The sequence below is a fragment of the Rhinopithecus roxellana genome, chromosome 3, assembly GCF_007565055.1.
Source record: "Rhinopithecus roxellana isolate Shanxi Qingling chromosome 3, ASM756505v1, whole genome shotgun sequence".
Lineage (NCBI taxonomy): Eukaryota > Metazoa > Chordata > Mammalia > Primates > Cercopithecidae > Rhinopithecus > Rhinopithecus roxellana.
This window is the reverse complement of record NC_044551.1, coordinates 71,213,688-71,232,879: the sequence shown is the minus strand read 5'-3', so window position 1 is coordinate 71,232,879 and position 19,192 is coordinate 71,213,688. Positions and strand designations below refer to the sequence as shown.

The following is a 19,192-nucleotide window of genomic DNA, read 5'->3' as shown; positions in this document are numbered from 1 at the left end:
GTTCTCTACTTCACACTAAAAATGGTGATTTTAATATTTGTAATACTCTCATTTCAGCTGTGGGATTAATTATTGCCATTCTCATCCCAGTGGCAGTGGCTGTCATTGTTGGAGTGGTGACAAGTATCCTTTGTTATCGGAAACGAGAATGGTAATGGTTTCTGCATTTACTTTTGCTCTTTTCTTCTTAAGGGGATGATTATAAGATTTGTAAGATTAGTTTATGTATTAAGTATATCTTTTTTGTTGTAATAAGTTAGTAAAAAAAAGTTTTAATTAGAATTAATGTTGAATTTAATATTAAACATGACATATTATTTTAAGGTCTTAATAGAGTCAATGTGTAAATTTTTTGCTACTGTTTTTCCTAATAATTTAAAGTCATAGCAGTTACTATTATAAAAAATACTTATAGGCTGAAATACGGCAGTAGCTATCTACAAGATTAAACATGATTTAATGATTAAGATCTCACTTGCCCTCGTGACCTGTCATTTTGATCATTTGCTCATTTATTCAACAAATATGAATGACCTCTTCCATGTGAAGGAGGGAATATTGTAGTGCACAAAACAAGCCATGGTTCTTATAGACTTGGAGCACAGTGTGGGAAGAGGGACAGTAAACCATAGACATCCAGCAAATGTGTGCTTGCAGAGTGTGAGTGGGTGCTAGGAAGACTGAACCAGGTACCCTGAGGAGACCAGCAGGGGGCTACGTCCTGGGAGCTGGTCGGCCACTGCGGGTCACGGCCGGTCTGTGGGAGAGTTCCAAAGGGTAAGGAGAGGGAAGAGAATGTTACAGACAGTGAATTGTTTCTTTGAGGGCCCTGAAATTGGAAAGAGTTAAAATCTTCAGAGAAAGTGAGAGGAGCTGTGTGCCTGGTGAAGCAGCAATGAGTGACGTGAGGTGAGGTGAAGTCAGTGGGGGCTCCATGGGAGAGAGGGCCATGTGTGTGGTTACCTGGCAGGAGCTGTCCTGGCTGGGTATGGAGCCAGTGGCTGCATTCATGCTTAGACCAGTCCTCACCGGCCTTAAAAATGACATCATTTATGACAAGAGAACGTATTTTAGCAATCGGCTTATAAATCAAAATAGTAATAGTTGTAGAACTATAGAATAGTCTATTTTGGTAACCATATTCTCATTATCAAAAGTCACATTTTACAAACAACTATTAGGCCGGGTGCAGTGGCTCACACCTGTAATCCCAGCACTCTGGGAGGCCGAGGCAGGCGGATCAAGAGGTCAGGAGATCAAGACTATCCTGGCCAACATGGTGAAACCCTGTCTCTACTAAAAATACAAAAACTAGCCAGGCGAGGTGGCGGGCGCCTGTAGTCCCAGCTACTCGGGAGGCTGAGGCAGGAGAATGGCGTAAACCCGGGAGGCGGAGCTTGCAGTGAGCTGAGATCTGGCCACTGCACTCCAGTCCGGGCGACAGAGCGAGACTCCGCCTCAAGAAAAAAAAAAAAAAAAAAGTAGCTGGGTGAGGTGGCACGTGCCTGTAATCCCAGCTACTCAGGAGGCTGAGGCAGGAGAATCGCTTGAACCAGGGAGTTGGAGGTTACGGTGAGCCAAGATTGTGCCACTGCACCCCAGCCTAGCAATAGAGCAAGACTCTGTCTCAAAAAAAAGACAAAGTAAGAAGGGAGTTTAGAAGTTACAGTGTTTCAAACTCACATTAACAAAGTTATTTTTCCTGTAGGAATTTCAAGTAATACATTTCTTTTTAGTAGCTGTAAATATAAAAACATGATAGAACACTGAGCAAATCTCATTTTTGGTTGCATTTAGTTTTTAGTCAAGATTAATAGCCTTTTTCTTAGCACAGCCTGCAATGTATTCATGACACATGGCTGTCACTTTTATGACCACCTCGGTAACCCACCTCGGTAAAGGCAAATCTCATTTTTGAGATTTAGTTTTTGTTCAAGATTAATAGCCTTTTTCTTAGCACAGACTGCGGTGTACTTATGACACATAGTTATCACCTTTATGACCACCTTTTTAACCACCTCGGTAAAGCAGTGCCATGGGATCACAGCTGTTCTTCCATAGTCCAGATCCTTTGGAGTAGGTGGCGCAACCACTATTTTAATTATTTGCTTTCTGTTTTCATGAGATACATGGGTATGGTAGTTCTAGAAATGGAATTACTGTTTATGGTTTTCTTTTCTTTTTTTTTTTTTTTTGGGGATGGAGTCTCACTCTGTCACCCAGGCTGGAGTGCAGTGGCGCGATCTCTGCTCACTGCAACCTCCGCCTCCCGGGTTCACGCCATTCTCCTGCCTCAGCCTCCTGAGTAGCTGGGACTACAGGAGCCTGCCACCACGCCCAGCTAATTTTTTGTATTTTTAGTAGAGACGAGGTTTCACCATGTTAGCCAGGATGGTCTCGATCTCCTGACCTTGTGATCTGCCCGCCTCAGCCTCCCAAAGTACTGGGATTACAGGCGTGAGCCACTGCGCCCAGCCCTGTTTATGGTTTTCAAATTGGAACCTCTCAGTGCGTTGTATAGATAGCTCTAGTGAATGATCACACGAAAGAGCTTCCATTTGAATCTCAGATGTTCATTAACGGATTCATAAATACTTCAAAATAAGCCTAATGATTTATTAACTTATTATCTAATAATCTTAAAACTATTAAATTTACTTTAATAATTTTTTATTAAAGGATTAAAGAAACCTTCTACCCTGATATTCCAAATCCAGAAAACTGTAAAGCGTTACAGTTTCAAAAGAGTGTCTGTGAGGTAATCTTTTATTTTCTTACATTTATCTTTGACGTGCTGGCTTGTTTTTTTAATCTTTTGTGAAAAGTTTTTAACGTGCAAATGTCATTCTAAGTAAAAAGTGTTGAGAAGATAGTATACTTTGAAACATCCCAGTTTCTAAAATTATTAATTTTAAATTATACCATGCTCTTTTTTCTCCCACAAATATTAATAACAAGGAAAATACTGATATGGAAGAAAAAAGTGGCTGTTCTGTAGTGTGAAATGCAGAGTAGTAGAAGCACCTGTTTACAAGCAGATTTGGGGAAAAAGGTGCCCCTGTTTGTAGGAGGAGCATTGCAGTAGCATTTAGTGCTATTTTTAATCACCATTTTTCAATTTATTTCTAGGGAAGCAGTGGTCTTAAAACATTGGAAATGAATCCTTGTACCCCAAATAATGTTGAGGTTCTCGAAACTCGATCAGCATTTCCTAAAATAGAAGATACAGAAATAATTTCCCCAATAGCTGAGCGTCCTGAAGATCGCTCTGATGCAGAGCCTGAAAACCATGTGGTTGTGTCGTATTGTCCACCCATCATTGAGGAAGAAATACCAAACCCAGCAGCAGATGAAGCTGGAGGGACTGCACAAGTCATTTACATTGATGTTCAGTCGATGTATCAGCCTCAAGCAAAACCAGAAGAAGAACAAGAAAATGACCCTGTAGGAGGAGCAGGTTATAAACCACAGATGCACCTCCCCATTAATTCTACTATGGAAGATATAGCTGCAGAAGAGGACTTAGAGAAAACTGTGGGTTACAGACCTCAGGCCAATGTAAATACATGGAATTTAGTGTCTCCAGACTCTCCTAGATCCATAGACAGCAACAGTGAGATTGTCTCATTTGGAAGTCCATGCTCCATTAATTCCCGACAATTTTTGATTCCTCCTAAAGATGAAGACTCTCCTGAATCTAATGGAGGAGGATGGTCCTTTACAAACTTTTTTCAGAACAAACCAAACGATTAACAGTGTCACCGTGTCACTTCAGTCGGCCATCTCAATAAGCTCTTATTGCTAGTGTTGCTACATCAGCACTGGGCATTCTTGGAGGGATCCTGTGAAGTATTGTTAGGAGGTGAACTTCACTACATGTTAAGTTACACTAAAAGTGTTCATGTGCTTTTAATGTAGTCTAAAAGCCAAAGTATAGTGACTCAGAATCCTCAGTCCACAAAACTCAAGATTTGGAGCTCTTTGTGATCAAGCCAAAGAATTTTCCTGTACTCTACCTTCAAGAAGCATTTCAAGACTAATACCTACTTGTACATACATGTAAAACAAATCCCGCCACAACTGTTTTCTGTTCTGTTGTTTGTGGTTTTCTCATATGTATACTTGGTGGAATTGCAAGTGGATTTGCAGGCCAGGGAGAAAATGTCCAAGTAACAGGTGATGTTTATTTGCCTGACGTTTACTCTCTTTCTAGATGAAAACTAAGCACAGATTTAAAAACTTCTAAGATTATTCTCCTCTATCCACAGCATTCACAAAAATTAATATAATTTTTGATGTAGCGACAGTGATTTAGTGTTTTGTTTGATAAAGTATGCTGATTTCTGTGCCTACTGTATAATGGTTATCAAACAGTTGTCTCAGGGGTACAAACTTTGAAAACAAGTGTGACACTGACCAGCCCAAATCATAATCATGTTTTCTTGCTGTGATAGGTTTTGCAAGCCTTTTCATTATTTTTTAGCTTTTATGCTTGCCTCCATTATTTCAGTTGCTTGCCCTGATATTTAAAATTTACATTTCTAAGACTATAGACCCATGTTTCTTTTAAATCATTTTATTTTGTGATAGTGACAGCTTTATATGAGCAAATTCATTATTATTCATAAGCATATAATTCCAGTGATTTACTATGTGAGATGACTACTAAGCAATATCTAACAGCATTAGCTGTCCATATTGTTCTGATTGAGTTTCGTTCCTCCTGAGGAGACCATGCCATTGAGCCTGGCTACCCAGGCGTTGGTGATCTTTGACACCTCCTAGTGGATGTTCCTCCTGCTCATGAGTCTTTTCATCATGCCAGATGATCTGATCCAGTACTCACATTTTTAAATATAAAACTAAAGAGAGAATGCTTCTTACAGGAACAGTTACCCAAGGGCTATTTCTTAGTAACTGTCATAAACCGATCTGAATCCACGGGCATACCTATGTTGCAGGTGCAGCAATTGCTTGGTGAGCTGTGCAGAGTTGGGTGCCTTCAGCACAGCATCCTCTGCCCACCCTTGTTTCTCATAAGCGATGTCTGGAGTGATTGTGGTTCTTGGAAAAGCAGAAGGAAAAAACTAAAAAGTGTATGTTGTATTTTCCTTGCCCTCAAGTTGCCTGTGTATTTTACCTTTTCATAGTTAAGGCAAAAGTACTTGAAAATTTTAAGTGTCCAAATAAGATATGCCTTTTTTGTTTGGTTTTTTGGCTTTTTGTTTTTTATCATCTGAGGTTCTGTATTGTATTTGCAAATAATGGATCAATTAATTTTTTTGAAGCTCATATTGTATATTTTTAAAAACCATGTTGTGGAAAAAAGCCAGATTGACAAGGGACAAAATCTATTTATGTTCTCTGTGTATGAATCCTGATTTTAACTGCTAGGATTCAGCTAAATTTCTGAGCTTTATGATCTGTGGAAATTTGGAGTGAAATACAATTCATTTTGTACATACATAGTATATTAAAACTATATAATAGTTCATAGAAATGTTCAGTAATGAAAAATATACCCAATCAGAGCCATCCCTAAATAGTGTTCTCTTGTCTTCCTTTGTATCCTCTTTGGCTCATTCCCTTAGCTTCCACCCCAGACATCAGATCTGGGGCTGCCTTGTCTCCCTACCAAATTTTGCTGTTACCATAGTCTGCTTGCCCTCAACTCCTGCTTTGTTCCCTGTTGAAATGTATCAATCCCATACTTTATCTCTCCAGGACAAGGATAGGCGTTGGCTACAGTAAACGTTTATTGCTCTAAACAACACTAACCTGAGATAACCAGAAAAGGCCAGAAGAGATTGTTTGATCTTTGTCTGTCAATATATATGCATTTCAACTGTGACCATCTGGATCCAGGGCCCTTTCTAACCTATATAACGACTCATTTGTTTGGCTAATGATGAATATCACTGGGGCTCTTAAGTCCTTTCGTTCTCTGCAAGACTTCACTGTTTTTTCTGTATGAAAAACGTGCAGAATATCACTCACCTTTCCCCTACTTCTGGAGTTTCATACACAAGGATCACTAGCTTAATGAGAAGCAGAGTAACACTATTAAGTCTGGGCAAGCTCCTTATAAGTTGCTGTATACTTAAAAGAGTGTGGTTTGTGTCTGAGGCCAAAGCTGTTTTCCTTCTTTTTCCTCATTGAATTGAAGACAGCTAGACCCTTGTGCAGATCCCAGGATATTACCTCTCCTCCCACTCCACCTGTGTGTGTAGGGAGAGCAACAACACAGGAAGAAGGGAGGAAAGTGGGAAGGAGAGATTAGTCACATGTCCAGTTGTCTGAGACACTGGTAAATGTGCACTGTTTGTCAGTGCTGGTTGCATGCCTGCATTTACAAGGTGTTCTCATACTGATTGTGCTCTGTCCAGTTAGATTTGTGGCTTCTCCCTTGGAAGTGACAATTAAGGACGAGTTAGAGGCAGAGCTAGATGTGTTCTCTCCAGCCCTTACTGACTGGGAAAATAATTGGGAAATCCCTCTTTTCCTCTTCAGTGAAAGCCCAGTCATTGGTTAGAAAAATCTAAATGTCAAACTAGCATTATGTTCCCTCGTATCTGTGGGATAGTAATTCATGTAAGACATATTTTTACCTCTCTTACAAGTCAATTCACTTACAAGCTGGTTTTAAATCAAGCTTCCCTTCCAAGGAATGGAGGTCATTATGGGGCTTACTTATGAGTGACCATTTTAAATAAATAATATTTAATATTACATTATTAAAGACTTAGCTAGACTTTTAACATTAGATGAACTTGTGAATCATATATTGCATAGATTAGCACATGTGTGCAATCTAGGTCATCAGCTTGTTGAATTTATACAGCCCTGGATTTGAGACTGTGGCCCTGAGTGTCTGGATAGTTGAGTTGTGTGTTTATGTGCTTATGTGATAGAGGTGCTTTGTTCCTGCAGCCTAGAAACAGAAACAGCCATTCATTGAGAAGTTTAAGAGAGGAAGTATCAACCTCATTTTCCAAACCAGCATTACTTTCACGGCTCATGGATCTGAAAGATTACATTTAGAACATTTAGTACTATTACACTCTCAGAAACTGTGGTAAAAAGTCACATTTTCAAAACTTCATGCACATTGTATTCTTGTTGGAAATAAGTCCTGTAGTTTCTTAATTGTCTTCATGCCGTCCATATTTAACAAACATTACAAGTCCTTTTTGTATTTGGGTAATTATTTGTAATTTAGTGAAGGAGACCAGGGAATGTTTTCTTCAAAGGGAATTTAAAATCAATTTTATGGTATTTTGAAAGTAAAATATTCATTAACATGTCAGTATTTTGAAAACACTATCTCAAAGTTTTCTATTGCTCAGGTATATAATCTGATAAAATTTTTTGTTTGTTCTAAGGTTATTTTTGCTCTTCTCTATTTTGAATTATGTTAAAATGTGTGTGCATTTTATGAAATGCCTTTTTTCTTGTTTTGAAAGTGTAAAATTGGGCATCTCAGAGTAAAATGTGGGATTATTAGCTACAAAAACTAGACACATCATGAAAGCTCAGTAACTAATTTTCTTGACCGAGTCCTATCCCAGAGTGTCACAGATTCAACAGAATTTTCCTGAAGGGCGATACACATCAAAATCTAGGTTGTGTAGATCTGAGACTATTGACTCAGAGATTCAAATCTACTTTGGAAGTGACTGCACGGTTTGAATGAAAACTGAGGAGGGGCTCGTGCCTGTTATCACTAGATATTTATTTCTCCATAATTTTAAGTGTTCATACTTCCTTCTTATTTGATGGGTGTGCAACTGGGGCATGTTTGTACCAGCCAGCGTGTGTTCTGCCCAACAGTGTGTCCATGTGTGAGGTGAACTAATTCAGAACTCATTCTCTTGATAAACTTTTTCTTGAAAGTATTTATTTTAAGTCTTTATTTCCTGCTAAAATGAAGTTTCATGCTGCCATGCCCATCTTATTTATTCTAGAAGAAAATTTTCATAGAAGAAAATGATTTATGGCCAAAGTTACAGAACATTCATCTTTTAGACTTAGCCTTAGAATATCATTGGAAATTACTTGGCTTGAATTTGGTTCATTTATATCTTTATAGATTATGTACCAGGGCCATTAATAATACTTAAACCCCTTATTTTGCTATGGTGATTAGATTTTTTATTCCTTTTCAGTTATGCTGTTAATTATAGCATGGTCACATTCATGCTTATTACAGATGGACTATTTTTAGTGCCAATGTAAAGGATTAAGGATAACATTCAATTAGTTGGCTAATATGTCAGGCTTTATTGTACATGGTAATGTTTCAGGGAGTGTGATTTGGTCTAGAATATATCCAGATCCTTACGATATTGGGTTATGACAGGATTCTATTATTTTTAGCCATGAATGGTGCTTATTTTCCCTATATTAGGAATGTTAATATTTGGATTATCAGAGTCCATGTTATAAACAGAATTTATCTATGTAAGACAAATTCTAACTGTGCAACATTTTCATGAGAATTAAAAGTAGTGTGTTAAGGGGAAACTCTCTGAATGTTTTTACGTGTAAGTGCCTAGCTAAAGAACCATAGAACAATAAATCAAAAGCAGCTCTTATAAAAGAAAAACTGATTGAACATTAACCAGAAACAAAATATTAATAATTTACATTTTTTTTTTGGTTGCTGGGACTGAATACCCCAAAAACTAAGAGATGTGAGTGGAGAAAATGTCTACTTGATAAGAAAATTGATTTATATTATATTTACATGTGTCTTCTAAGATTGCCTTTACAGTAGCCAATCAGAACTTTAAAAAAAAAAAAAAGCTAACAACATAGATCTTGTGTGTTGCACATAAGACTAAAATACTTTGCACACCAGATTGAATGGCTCACTTAAGTTGTTGAGAATTTCCTTACACATTTAAAGTGTACTTTCGTTTAGAATTATTCCATTTTAAGTGGGTAACTTTCAACTTCTGAACTATTTTCCTAAACATTCCAGTAGTGTATTATAAAAGATCAAAATATCTCTAGGTGGTAATACAATTTTCATTTATAACATGGAAAAGTTAACTGTTAGGTTTAACATTAGTGTTAGTGTTTTTGCAATTGATCATAGAAAAGAACACTGAATAATGGTTTTCATACAATTTTTGTTAAACATTCTTCTCCCGGTTTGATTCCAAATACTTTTTCCCATTTTTTCTAATATATCATAAACTAGTGGTTCCTTCCATTTAATTTTTCCTTCCAACATAATATTTAGGAAAAATATAAATAACATTGTGAGTAGCAGGAGACAACACGAAAAAGAAGCCTTTCATTGTTGTGGAGGTGTAGGTATTATGTGATTGATGCCCTTCCTGGCATTTGTTTTATCCTGTTATTTTCTCAAAAAAGAGCATGGCTTTTTCTTAAATACATTTTAATTCAGAATTGCTTGCAAAAGATTGGCCTAGATAGACATCCTAGATTTAAAATAGTACCACTTTAAAGGTATGTTGAAAGGTAAAATAAATCATTTCAAAATACTTAACTTTCCTAGTAAGAATGTTAAGTTTTCTTCTCTTTCATTAGCTGGCCATAAGTCAAGGTCCTTATAACACTAGGAATTTACCTGTTTTTACTTTCAAAATTGCATTATAGTGAATTACTGTTTACAAAATACACATACTGTGAACAGATATAAGTTTCTGTCTTTTATAAGATTGTTTGTAGAATGAATGTTTTTTTAAAAGCGAGTATTATATGTTAAATATTTTAAGTTTTTTATAAATACTAGTAACTGTTTACTAATTTTTGTTTGGTCAAGTGCTTGTAAATGTCGCTGAAAGAAGATAGGGAGAAACTGCGGATCCCAAACTCTTCCCTTTTTCATTTCTTGAAATGTTACCACTACAGACATTTTTTTTTTAAGGTGAATGATCAGTTGTGATGTGCTGTACCTAAAATCATGTTTAATTGTATAAGGAAACATTTAAATACACATATACAGGAAGAAAACTATAGATGAAGTATGTGTGTGTGATTCAGTCTGATTCACAGAATTCTGAGAGTAATATGGAATAAAACAACTCCACTTAGATGATAACTGAAGCATTTCCTGCCTTGTGAAAATTTGGATATTAAATTGCTGTTAGAATGGGAAATTTGGACACTTTATATCATTGTATAATTTCAGAATTTAGTTTCTGTATCTTTTGGAAAACATGATTATAGCAAAAACATAGAAAATAAGTAATCTATTAAACACCATAAATGTAAAACTAGTATGCTTGGCTGTTAATTCTAAAGATGTTACTTATGTCTGTTTTTAAAACATGCATGTATTTAACAATTTTATCATAGTATTGTCATGGAAAAAATAAATATATTTTCTTACATCTTACACTGACAGACTTGGGCATTATTGGGTTTTTCCCCATGTTACACACTTAGGAGAAGTGGCGTCTGCTTCGTCGTCGTATTTTTTTGTTCTATCCCGTAAGAAATGCAGTGGTTGTAAAGCAATCACATAGCACTATGGATGTATTTGTAACATTTGAATACATTGCTGTGCCATTGGGTGTGACATCCATCTGTCCATTAAATCATTATTGTTTACCTGAGAAGTTAGCATAAAAATAATCAAATAGTGGGAATCCAACATTGGCAAATAAATAATAAATACTGGTCTTTAAAGTAATGGTTTTTAGTTTATGTCCTCTGAAAATAGCTTAAACATTCCTGAAGATTCTGAGAATGTATCAAAATTTTATTTCAACCTATTAGGAAATACAGTCAGATTTAGCAAAACCAGTAATTTTAAAGTATAAAGTGATCTTTTTTTTTTTTTTTTTTTTTTTTGAGACGGAGTTTGCCTCTGTGGTCCAGACTGCAGTGCAGTGGCGTGATCTTGGCTCACTGCAAGCTCCGCCTCCCGGCTTCACGCCATTCTGCCTCAGCCTCCCAAGCAGCTGGGACTACAGGTGCCCGCCACTGCGCCCAGCTAATTTTTTGTATTTTTTAGTAGAGACGGGGTTTCACCGTGTTAGCCAGGATGGTCTCGATCTCCTGACCTCCTGATCCGCCCGCCTTGGCCTCCCAAAGTGCTGGGATTACAGGCGTGAGCCACCACGCTGGCGAAAGTGATTATAAATAGATGTTCTTAAATGGAGAAATTAAGTCCTTAGTCATATGTATAGCCTAGACTTAGCCAGATTGAAACATGAATGGGCCTGGATTTAACCAGAAGAAACTCCAGACCAACTTAATTGTGAAAAATATGTTAGTATTTAAGTGCGAGGAAGTACATACATATGGCCTGTCCTTTGGGGATTCTCAGTGCATAACTTGTTTTCCAGATGGTGAGTTCTTGAGTCAAGATGTATAACACCCTCAACCCCAGGAACTTTTAAAAAGGATCAGAGAAGAATGATGAGATTATTGGGGGAAAAGATAGAGATGTATGAAAAAAATGTTAAAAGTATTCAATGTCAACTAAAATGTTAGCTTACAAACAAGTTCTTCAAAACGAACTATAATAGCTTGTTTTGAGTGGCTTATAAATTTGATCTTACTAGCTTTCTCCCTGAGTGATCAACAATAAAACTGTATTGAAAATATTCATTGTGCTGGTCCCAGGGAAGTTAAAGTAACAAGAGATGCCTTGAACTGATTTGTGCTTAAATTGGAAATGATTTTATCCCTGGGTGATGTTTCAGATTAGAGACAAGAAAAGCTTTTGAGGATGATCTTGATAAAAACTGTTCAGTGATGGCCAGATGCAGTGACTCACGCCTGTAATACCAGCACTTTGGGAGGCCGAGGCGGGTGGATCATGAGGTCAGGAGTTTGAGACCAGCCTGGCCAACATGGTGAAACCCCGTGTCTACTAAAAATACAAAAAATTAGCCAGACGTAGTGGCACACGCCTGTAATCCCAGCTACTCAGGAGGCTGAGGGAGGCTGAGGGAGGCTGAGGCAGGAAAATTGCTTGAACCTGGGAGGTGCAGGTTGCAGTGAGCCTAGATCACACCATTGCACTCCAGTCTGGGCGACAAGAGCGAAACTCCATCTCAAACAAAAAAAAACTTTTAAGTGGAAATAACTTTAAAATGAATGCAACCCCAGTGTATGAACCTCTGTCTCCAAACCTTCAAAAGGTATGAATGTCAAGCTTTAGCTCAAACAAATCTTTCTTCCCCTCCTGCCCTCAGCCTGCCTTAACTCTGCTCGAGGTTGAGCCTCTAGAGGCACTTACATACTCCCCTCACCTACACTATCCTTGGAGTTGTTGCAAGCCAGAGTCTGAAAGCCTTGAGAAAGCAGAGTGTTGAGAACAGATGGACCCTCGTAGTCCTAAATTGCCCAATTACCAGTGCAGACAACATACCACCCTCAGAATGGAACCTAGAGTCTAATTTCCTCAATTGCCATTGTCACTCCTTTCCTTTCCTGTGTTGGCAGAGGCTGGGTTCACACCTTTTCCGAGTCAGCCACTGCATTGCGGGAGGTTTCACAGGCCTGGCTCCCAGCCCAGCATCACAACTTACTACCAGGATAACCTTTGGAGAGTTAAATTCAGCCTCTCCCCGTGTCCTCATCTCTGAAACGTGGCTCTTCATGCCCACCTTTGCAGGACTAGGGAAGATTAGACAGAGTACATCATGTTCCCAACAGAGTGGATGTTTGCTACCCATGCCTCCTCTTGAGAAACTACAGGAACACCTAAGGCCTTAAAGGTATAAATGCCTCTGCGCTTGTTTGGCTGCTCCTTAGGGCATCTCTCCCAGTTACACAGAGAGGAGCTGCACAGAACAGGGCCTGCAGGGGAGCCATGGCATCTGTCCCCCCAGAGTGAACGCAGGGGCTTCACTTAGATAACTTCTTCCATCTGCAGGGCCCAGTTTAGGCCTTGCTGGCTCAGAGAAGCCGCCTCCAGCATCGCCAGGTCCTCAGTCCTGTGCCTTCCCAGGCCTGCGTGTCCCCACGGCACCAAGCACAATCCTAACGCTTGATCTGGGAATGGGAATTGAACAATGTCTCGGGCTCTTATACCCATGAAGCTTAGTTTAGGATCTGCCACATCTCAGGTGCTTGATAAATATTTTTTAAACGCACCTTGAGAAAAACGTGGTTTAATGTGTTTCCCTGGGTATCAGAAATATGTTATTTTACAGAGGGTGATCCTACAGAGGGTGATCCCTTGTGAGATAGTCTTAGAGTGTGTAAAACAAGGGAACCCTGGTTAAGGACAAGGATGGGAGGCTCCCTGTGGTAGATCAAAGCAGCTCCTGCCCCACATTTGGGCCATCTTGCCTTGTAGTAGATGCTTAAGTATGTGTTGAATGCAATTACCTTGTTCTCCCTGGACAGAAATTTACCCTTATCTTCTTACCTCTTTGGTAACAGTAGATGGGAGATAAATGGCCTTTATCCGAAGTGACAACAGGTTAGAGTCCTTCTACCCATTGTCTGTCACCTCCGCCCTCTGCCATCTTCTCCCCGATTTGAACCTTGTTTTCATTTTCTATGAGTCAGGTTCTCTGTATCCTTCCAACTTGCATGGACAACTTGCATGACCAAGTGATCCATTCTGGCCCCCGTCCCTCTTCCCTAAACTGCGTATCTGCTTCTCTGGAAGATAGTCTTGGCTCTGATATTTCAGGCATCTACTTCGTGGGCAGGTAAGCCCTGGCATGTTTCTCAAGCCACACCACTGTAGTCTCCTATTCCACCCGGAAATAACACATATTTCCTTATACACAAAACTTTCTTCCCTCAAGCAATACCTCCTCAAGCATCTGGGCCCATGGTCCAGGCTCATCCAAGCTTATGGCCTTGCCATCAGGAGAATCCTCCCCAGCTCGCCTTGAGGACTCTGACCTGGCTTGCCATGTGCTCATCCCTGGTTCAGTTCTGTGGCTGGACAGAAGTTCTATTCAAAGGACATTTCCACAAGAGTTGCAGAAAGACCAGTCCGTCCAAAAGAGGTGATATCCTGAGTGGACAGAACAAAAAATACTCACTGAAGAAAAACTAGAAAATCAATGGTAAAGAAAAAGAAATCACACAATCTTTTTTTTATTTTAATTTTTTTTTTCTGAGACAGAATCTTGCTCTGTCACCCAGGCTGGAGTGCAGTGGTGCGATCTCGGCTCACTGCAACCTCCAACTCCCGGAGTTCAAGCGGTTCTCCCGCCTTGGCCTCCCAAGTAGCTGGGACTACATGCTCATGCCACCAAACCTGGCTAATTGTTTGTATTTTTTAGTAGAGACGGGGTTTCACCATGTTGGCCAGGCTGGTCTCAAACTCCTGACCACAATTGTGATCTGCCTGCCTCAGCCTCCCAAAGTGCTGGGATTACAGGGGTGAGCAACCATGCTAGGCCCACACAATCTTTTTATGCAGCATTAGGTCTTTTCAACATTTTACTTTTTATCCTTTCAGAAATATTTTCCTATGTGAATGTGTGTATATATATATGTACATGTCTATTCATATATATATATGTGTGCATACATAAAAGGGAATTGTAGATTCTATTTTGGAACTTGAATTTTTATTTCACATATTTTGAAAATCTTTTCATATAAATAGAACACTTCTATGGTACTCTTTCATGGATATATGAAATCCCAATGTATGGATGAACTATTTAATTCTGTATTCTGGACATTTTTCTATATTCATACTTTTCATTAAATAATGGATAACTCTGAAAGTCAAACAAAAGTGTTTGGCATTAGTTTGATATCTGAATTTCATACTAAAAGTCATTGGCACCTTATACACAAAAACACCCAAACCAACTTTTTGATGTGGTCTTTTATGAGTAACTGGCTACCGAAAATTCCGACGCAGAGTTCCATGGCTTCCCTGCTATCTCTTCTAAGATGTGGGCTGCTTGGGGTCATGCTGAGTGGCCACTGGAAAGGGCAGCTGCCTGACAATTTCCTCAGTCCCCCTGGGCACCCACACCATCAACTATACCCCAGCCTAGGTCCTTAGTCATGGCAAAGGATCCCTGGACCCCAGGAACACAGGATTTTCAAGAACTATAAATAGGAATTTTAAAATACGGTTATGCTCTCTGAGAACAGAACTCCCCTCATCTTGAGTGTTTGGCTCATTGTTTAGGCACGCAGCTGACCGCGGCGTAACCTTTAGTTGGGATGGCACGGGACAGAAGGTGCATTTTACGAAAACGAACTTGGTTTTTGGGGAGGTATCATATGGAGGTGGGAGAGACTGAAAGTTAGAGTTGATCAGGGTTGTGGTAGGCAGGACTCTACGAAGGCCCCCAAGATGCTTGCGTGGAACTGTGGAAATGATGGATTGTCGCTCCCACGGTTAGGCTACTCATCAATTGACTTGGAGTTAATAGGTGATGATCATGGGCGGGCGACCTATTCAGGAGAGCTCTTATGAGAGGGACTGGGCCCTGCCTAAAGAAAGTCTCCCCTGGCTTTGAAGAAGCAAAGAGCCAATGAGCCTCAGGTGAGACCACAGCCCAGGCGACACCTTGACGGGGAGCTGAGTCCTCTCTGTCCTTGATATCCTCACTAGGCACTTTGGCCAGGGGCTGGTTTGTGAATAGCTCGTCCTCAGTGAGTGTCAGTGAAATGTGAACCAACCTTGTGTGGGCGAGTGCCTGGAGGGGACAACTACAGCAATCCTTGTGAGGGCCCGTAGGCCATCCGCTCTCCACCCTCCATCCCCACACCCCTAAAGCCTCCCAACGCACTCCCAGGGGCTCCCGGCTTCCAGGCCAGAGGCAGTCACATGGATAAGGGAAGGGCCCCAGCCCTAGGCACATCCTCTTACCTCTCTAGCCCCATGTGGAGCTGGAGCAGAGACCGCCCAGGCTACCTTCATTTCCAAGGTGGTATGAATGTGGCCTGGACAAGCAATCAGCACAAGTTCCACTTTCCACTGTATTAGACAGGCCCCTCATTTCATTCCGACCCCCACCCCACAGTTGCTCTCTGAACCCCATGTACAGTGAGAACATGGAATGCTGCCAGCAGGACCTGAGGTCACCATGCAGCGAGCCTTGCAACCCCTGCGGCCCCACACCCCTCTCCTCCCACAGCTCTTTTTGCCTCATAGTCCATTTTCTCTGCCTCTGCCTTCTTTTGGCCAATTTCCTAACAGGGCTTTCCTTAGCTAAGCCCCTGGCCTGGTGCCTCTTACTTTTGTTATTAAGTGAGTATAAACGGCAAATTTCTTGAGCCTTCCTGGCCTTCCTTCGAAGAGACATTCCAACTCAAGTCCTCTCCTAGCCAAGTCAGAGCTGTAGCCCCTTGACAGCAGGCCATCCGGGGAGGCCATACCCCCGGGCCGGGCTCTGACTTGGAGGTGAGCGCTGGGACATCGCAGGAGGCCATGCCACATGCTGGGAAATTTCTATGCCTCTGGACACCATTTGCATCTTGAGCAAAACTGAAAGACAAGATGGATAAATAGAAAACAGGAGACCTCCTCCCAAGTGCTCAGACATAATGTTCTCTCTCCTGTCTTTCCAGGAAAGGGCAAGTGCTCCTGGGAGCTATGAACTTTCTAGGACAAAGATGCCTCAGCAAGAGTAAACGGGAAGAAGAGGAGCGGCAGGGGAGGCCTTTCCCGGCTGCCTGCCCTGCTCTTTCAGCTCGTGGCTTGGCCGGGGCGAGGCAGGGGCCCAGGGGAACATGCCCCTGAGCAGAAATAGCTTGCAACCACTCCCCAGGGTTATGGAGGTTATTTGTGGAGATGAAAGCAAAGGAGGGAAGGGAAAGGAATTTAACCCACACCCAATTGCCTGTAGAGGGTCCTGAATCCCACCCCGCTGGACTAGCTCTTTAGTTTCTGCTTTCAGATTTGCTCAACCCAGAGTCCCTGCAACAGAAGGGCTTTGAAAGACGGCAGATTCAGGGCTGTGATGAGAAAATGGCATGCGCTGGCAAGCGGACTCTTGGGACCTGACCTTTGTCTGAATCTCCCTCACTTACATGACTATACTGTCGACGACAGCTAACCCAAGGGAGCCCCGGAATGTCCCTCAACAATGCAGGTGTCCCTGGGCAGACTGCACCTGACCAGAGGTCAGGGTAAGGGCAGAAAAGCTCCATGGCACAGCATCGTTGCTGCGTCCTCGTGGTGGAACCATGGGCAAGTCACCCAGTCTTTCTGGCCAGCATCTGTCTTCCTAAGTCAAACAGTCCATGCCCATCTGCTCCGGCCATCATAGGAGGAGGACTGTTATGAAGATCAAATATGTGAACATTCTTTGACTGTGAGGTTGCGGTGCGGTTACTCACAGGGCCTAGCCCAGAAGCCAGCTCATGCTGTTGCATTGGATTAGTCATTTCGCTGGCCCGAACATAGCCACCTGTAAGCTGGAACTTTCTAACGGCAGCCTCTCACTTCCACAGGATCCACCGGCTTAAATGCCGGCAGCCCTGGGACTTCTGGCCTCACAATGGTTGAGGCAGGGCTGCTTACATTTTCATGTAAGCATGTGTGCCGGATAAGTCCCCAGATAGATAGGATACCGTCGGACGACCCACATCTCCATGTTGAGAAATAATGTGGGAGTGGGCTAAAGCTGTAAGACCCCTGATTTCGGATTCTAATTTTGATTTCATGCTGGCAGCTGTCTCCCCAGGGAGAAAGTGCTGGAGAATGTCGTCCCGCCTTTGATAAGCTAATCTTACCCCCTTCTCAGCTAAGGGTCTGGGCGGTGGTGGGTGTGCCTGGACTGACCCCCAGCTCCAAGGGCAACTACTATGCGTTCCTGGACTGGGCAGGAGCTAGAAGAGGCAGGGAGGAGGTGGGAAGCGGCTCACGCCTTGTCCAGGCTCCTCTCCTAAAGTATTGTCTTTCCACTCGGAGCTGGAATTCTCTGCCTTTGTTTTCCTGCAGCTGGGCCTCTGCAGGCTGCCCCTGGGTCATTCCCTCCCAGGAAGAAGGGCATTCTGGGGTGGGGGTTGCTGTCGGAGCTCAGAGGGGCTGGGGGCCCCTCCTACTGCCTATTCTTCCTCCTTTGGGAACTCACAGTGCTAAAAACAAGCTTTCTGAGAACCATATTTTTCTGGGTTAAAGGTGAAAAATGCAGCGTTTCCTCCAAGTGGAAAGCCCTGGGCCTGCCAGCTCCAGCTCCGGGCACTTTTCCGAGCTCCTTCCTCCCACGCAGGGAGGCGGCGGCAGCTCCTGCAGGGCCAGGGGAGGAGGTGGGCAGGGAGGAAGGAGAGGGGGCAGCAGCAGGAAAGCGCCAGTGCCCATGCCAGCAGGGCAGTCTGTGTGTGGACACCAGCCGACGTGTTTGTGTTGGAGGGGCCTGGAGACGGGAACAGGACTGTGTCAGGAAATGAAAGACAAATACCAGGGTAGGAGAGCGGGGTGGCCTTCAGGGCGGTGGGCAGGCCGTGGGAGCTGCCTGGGCAGCCGCAGGAGGGGACGCAGAAGACCCCACAGACTTTCCTGAGAGAAATCCTGAGGTGGGGTCTCCAGGAACATGGAGGGTTATGGAAGTCCATCTTAATAGGAAAAGCAAGGACATCCTCAGCCCACACTTGGTCAGCCTTGCTTCGAACATGTGGGAGGTTCCAGGGAATTTTCTCGGATCCTGATTGTGGGAGAAAAGCTTTTCAGGATCCCGTGCCCTACTCTATCCTTCCTTCCTAGGACAGGGACCGCTGTTAGCCTCTGAGCTCCCTGGCAACACCCCAGACCTTTCTCTCCAGCCAAGAGCCTGGCCAGCCTTCTCCAACATGCTCTCCCCACAGCGGCTACCCAAAAGCCAGGCACAGATCCCATCTCCCAGCCAGTCCAGTCCCTCCTCCTCAGAACAGCAACGGGGCCAACTGCCAAGTGTCAGGGAGCAGGTGGAAGGAGGGCAAGGGAAAGAGAGGATACCGCAATGCGAGGGGGAGGGCAGGTGCTGCTCCCATCAGGCCTGGCCTGGACTAGCTGGGCACTGAGAACATCATGGACCTTGCCTCCAGCCCCAAGGGTTAGAGAAGGTCAGAGAAGAGCTATGGCCAGGGGGTCACGGCATCCCTACTGCAGTCTGTCGTGAATGACACAGGAATTGCTGCGGTGGACCGATTGCATCAGCAGTGATGCTTTCCTACTGCTCCTGAGTCCATGCCCTCCGCCAGGCAGCTTGGTAGTTCTCTCATGCTGGAGAAGAGCCCATATGTCACGTGGGGGCTGGCCCATTTCTTCCTCTCTTGAATCCACAGATGA

At 42.4% G+C, this 19,192-nt stretch overlaps 1 protein-coding gene across 5 annotated transcripts in view; it reads left to right on the top strand.

Moving 5' to 3' along the window:
• The window catches only part of LIFR (LIF receptor subunit alpha), a 76,545-nt gene extending 66,176 nt beyond the window's left edge, over positions 1 to 10,369 (top strand). For 3 of the 5 annotated variants that reach the window (XM_010367662.2, XM_030927543.1, XM_010367661.2), the window contains exons 18-20: positions 58 to 151; positions 2,680 to 2,758; positions 3,130 to 10,369. In XM_010367662.2, coding sequence (XP_010365964.2) covers positions 58 to 151; positions 2,680 to 2,758; positions 3,130 to 3,753 — 797 coding nt within the window. In that variant the 3' untranslated portion in view covers positions 3,754 to 10,369. The remainder of the gene's footprint in view (positions 1 to 57; positions 152 to 2,679; positions 2,759 to 3,129) is intronic. The other 2 variants (XM_030927542.1, XM_010367663.2) reach the window with 1 other exon arrangement.
• Positions 10,370 to 19,192: the final 8,823 nt, after the last annotated feature.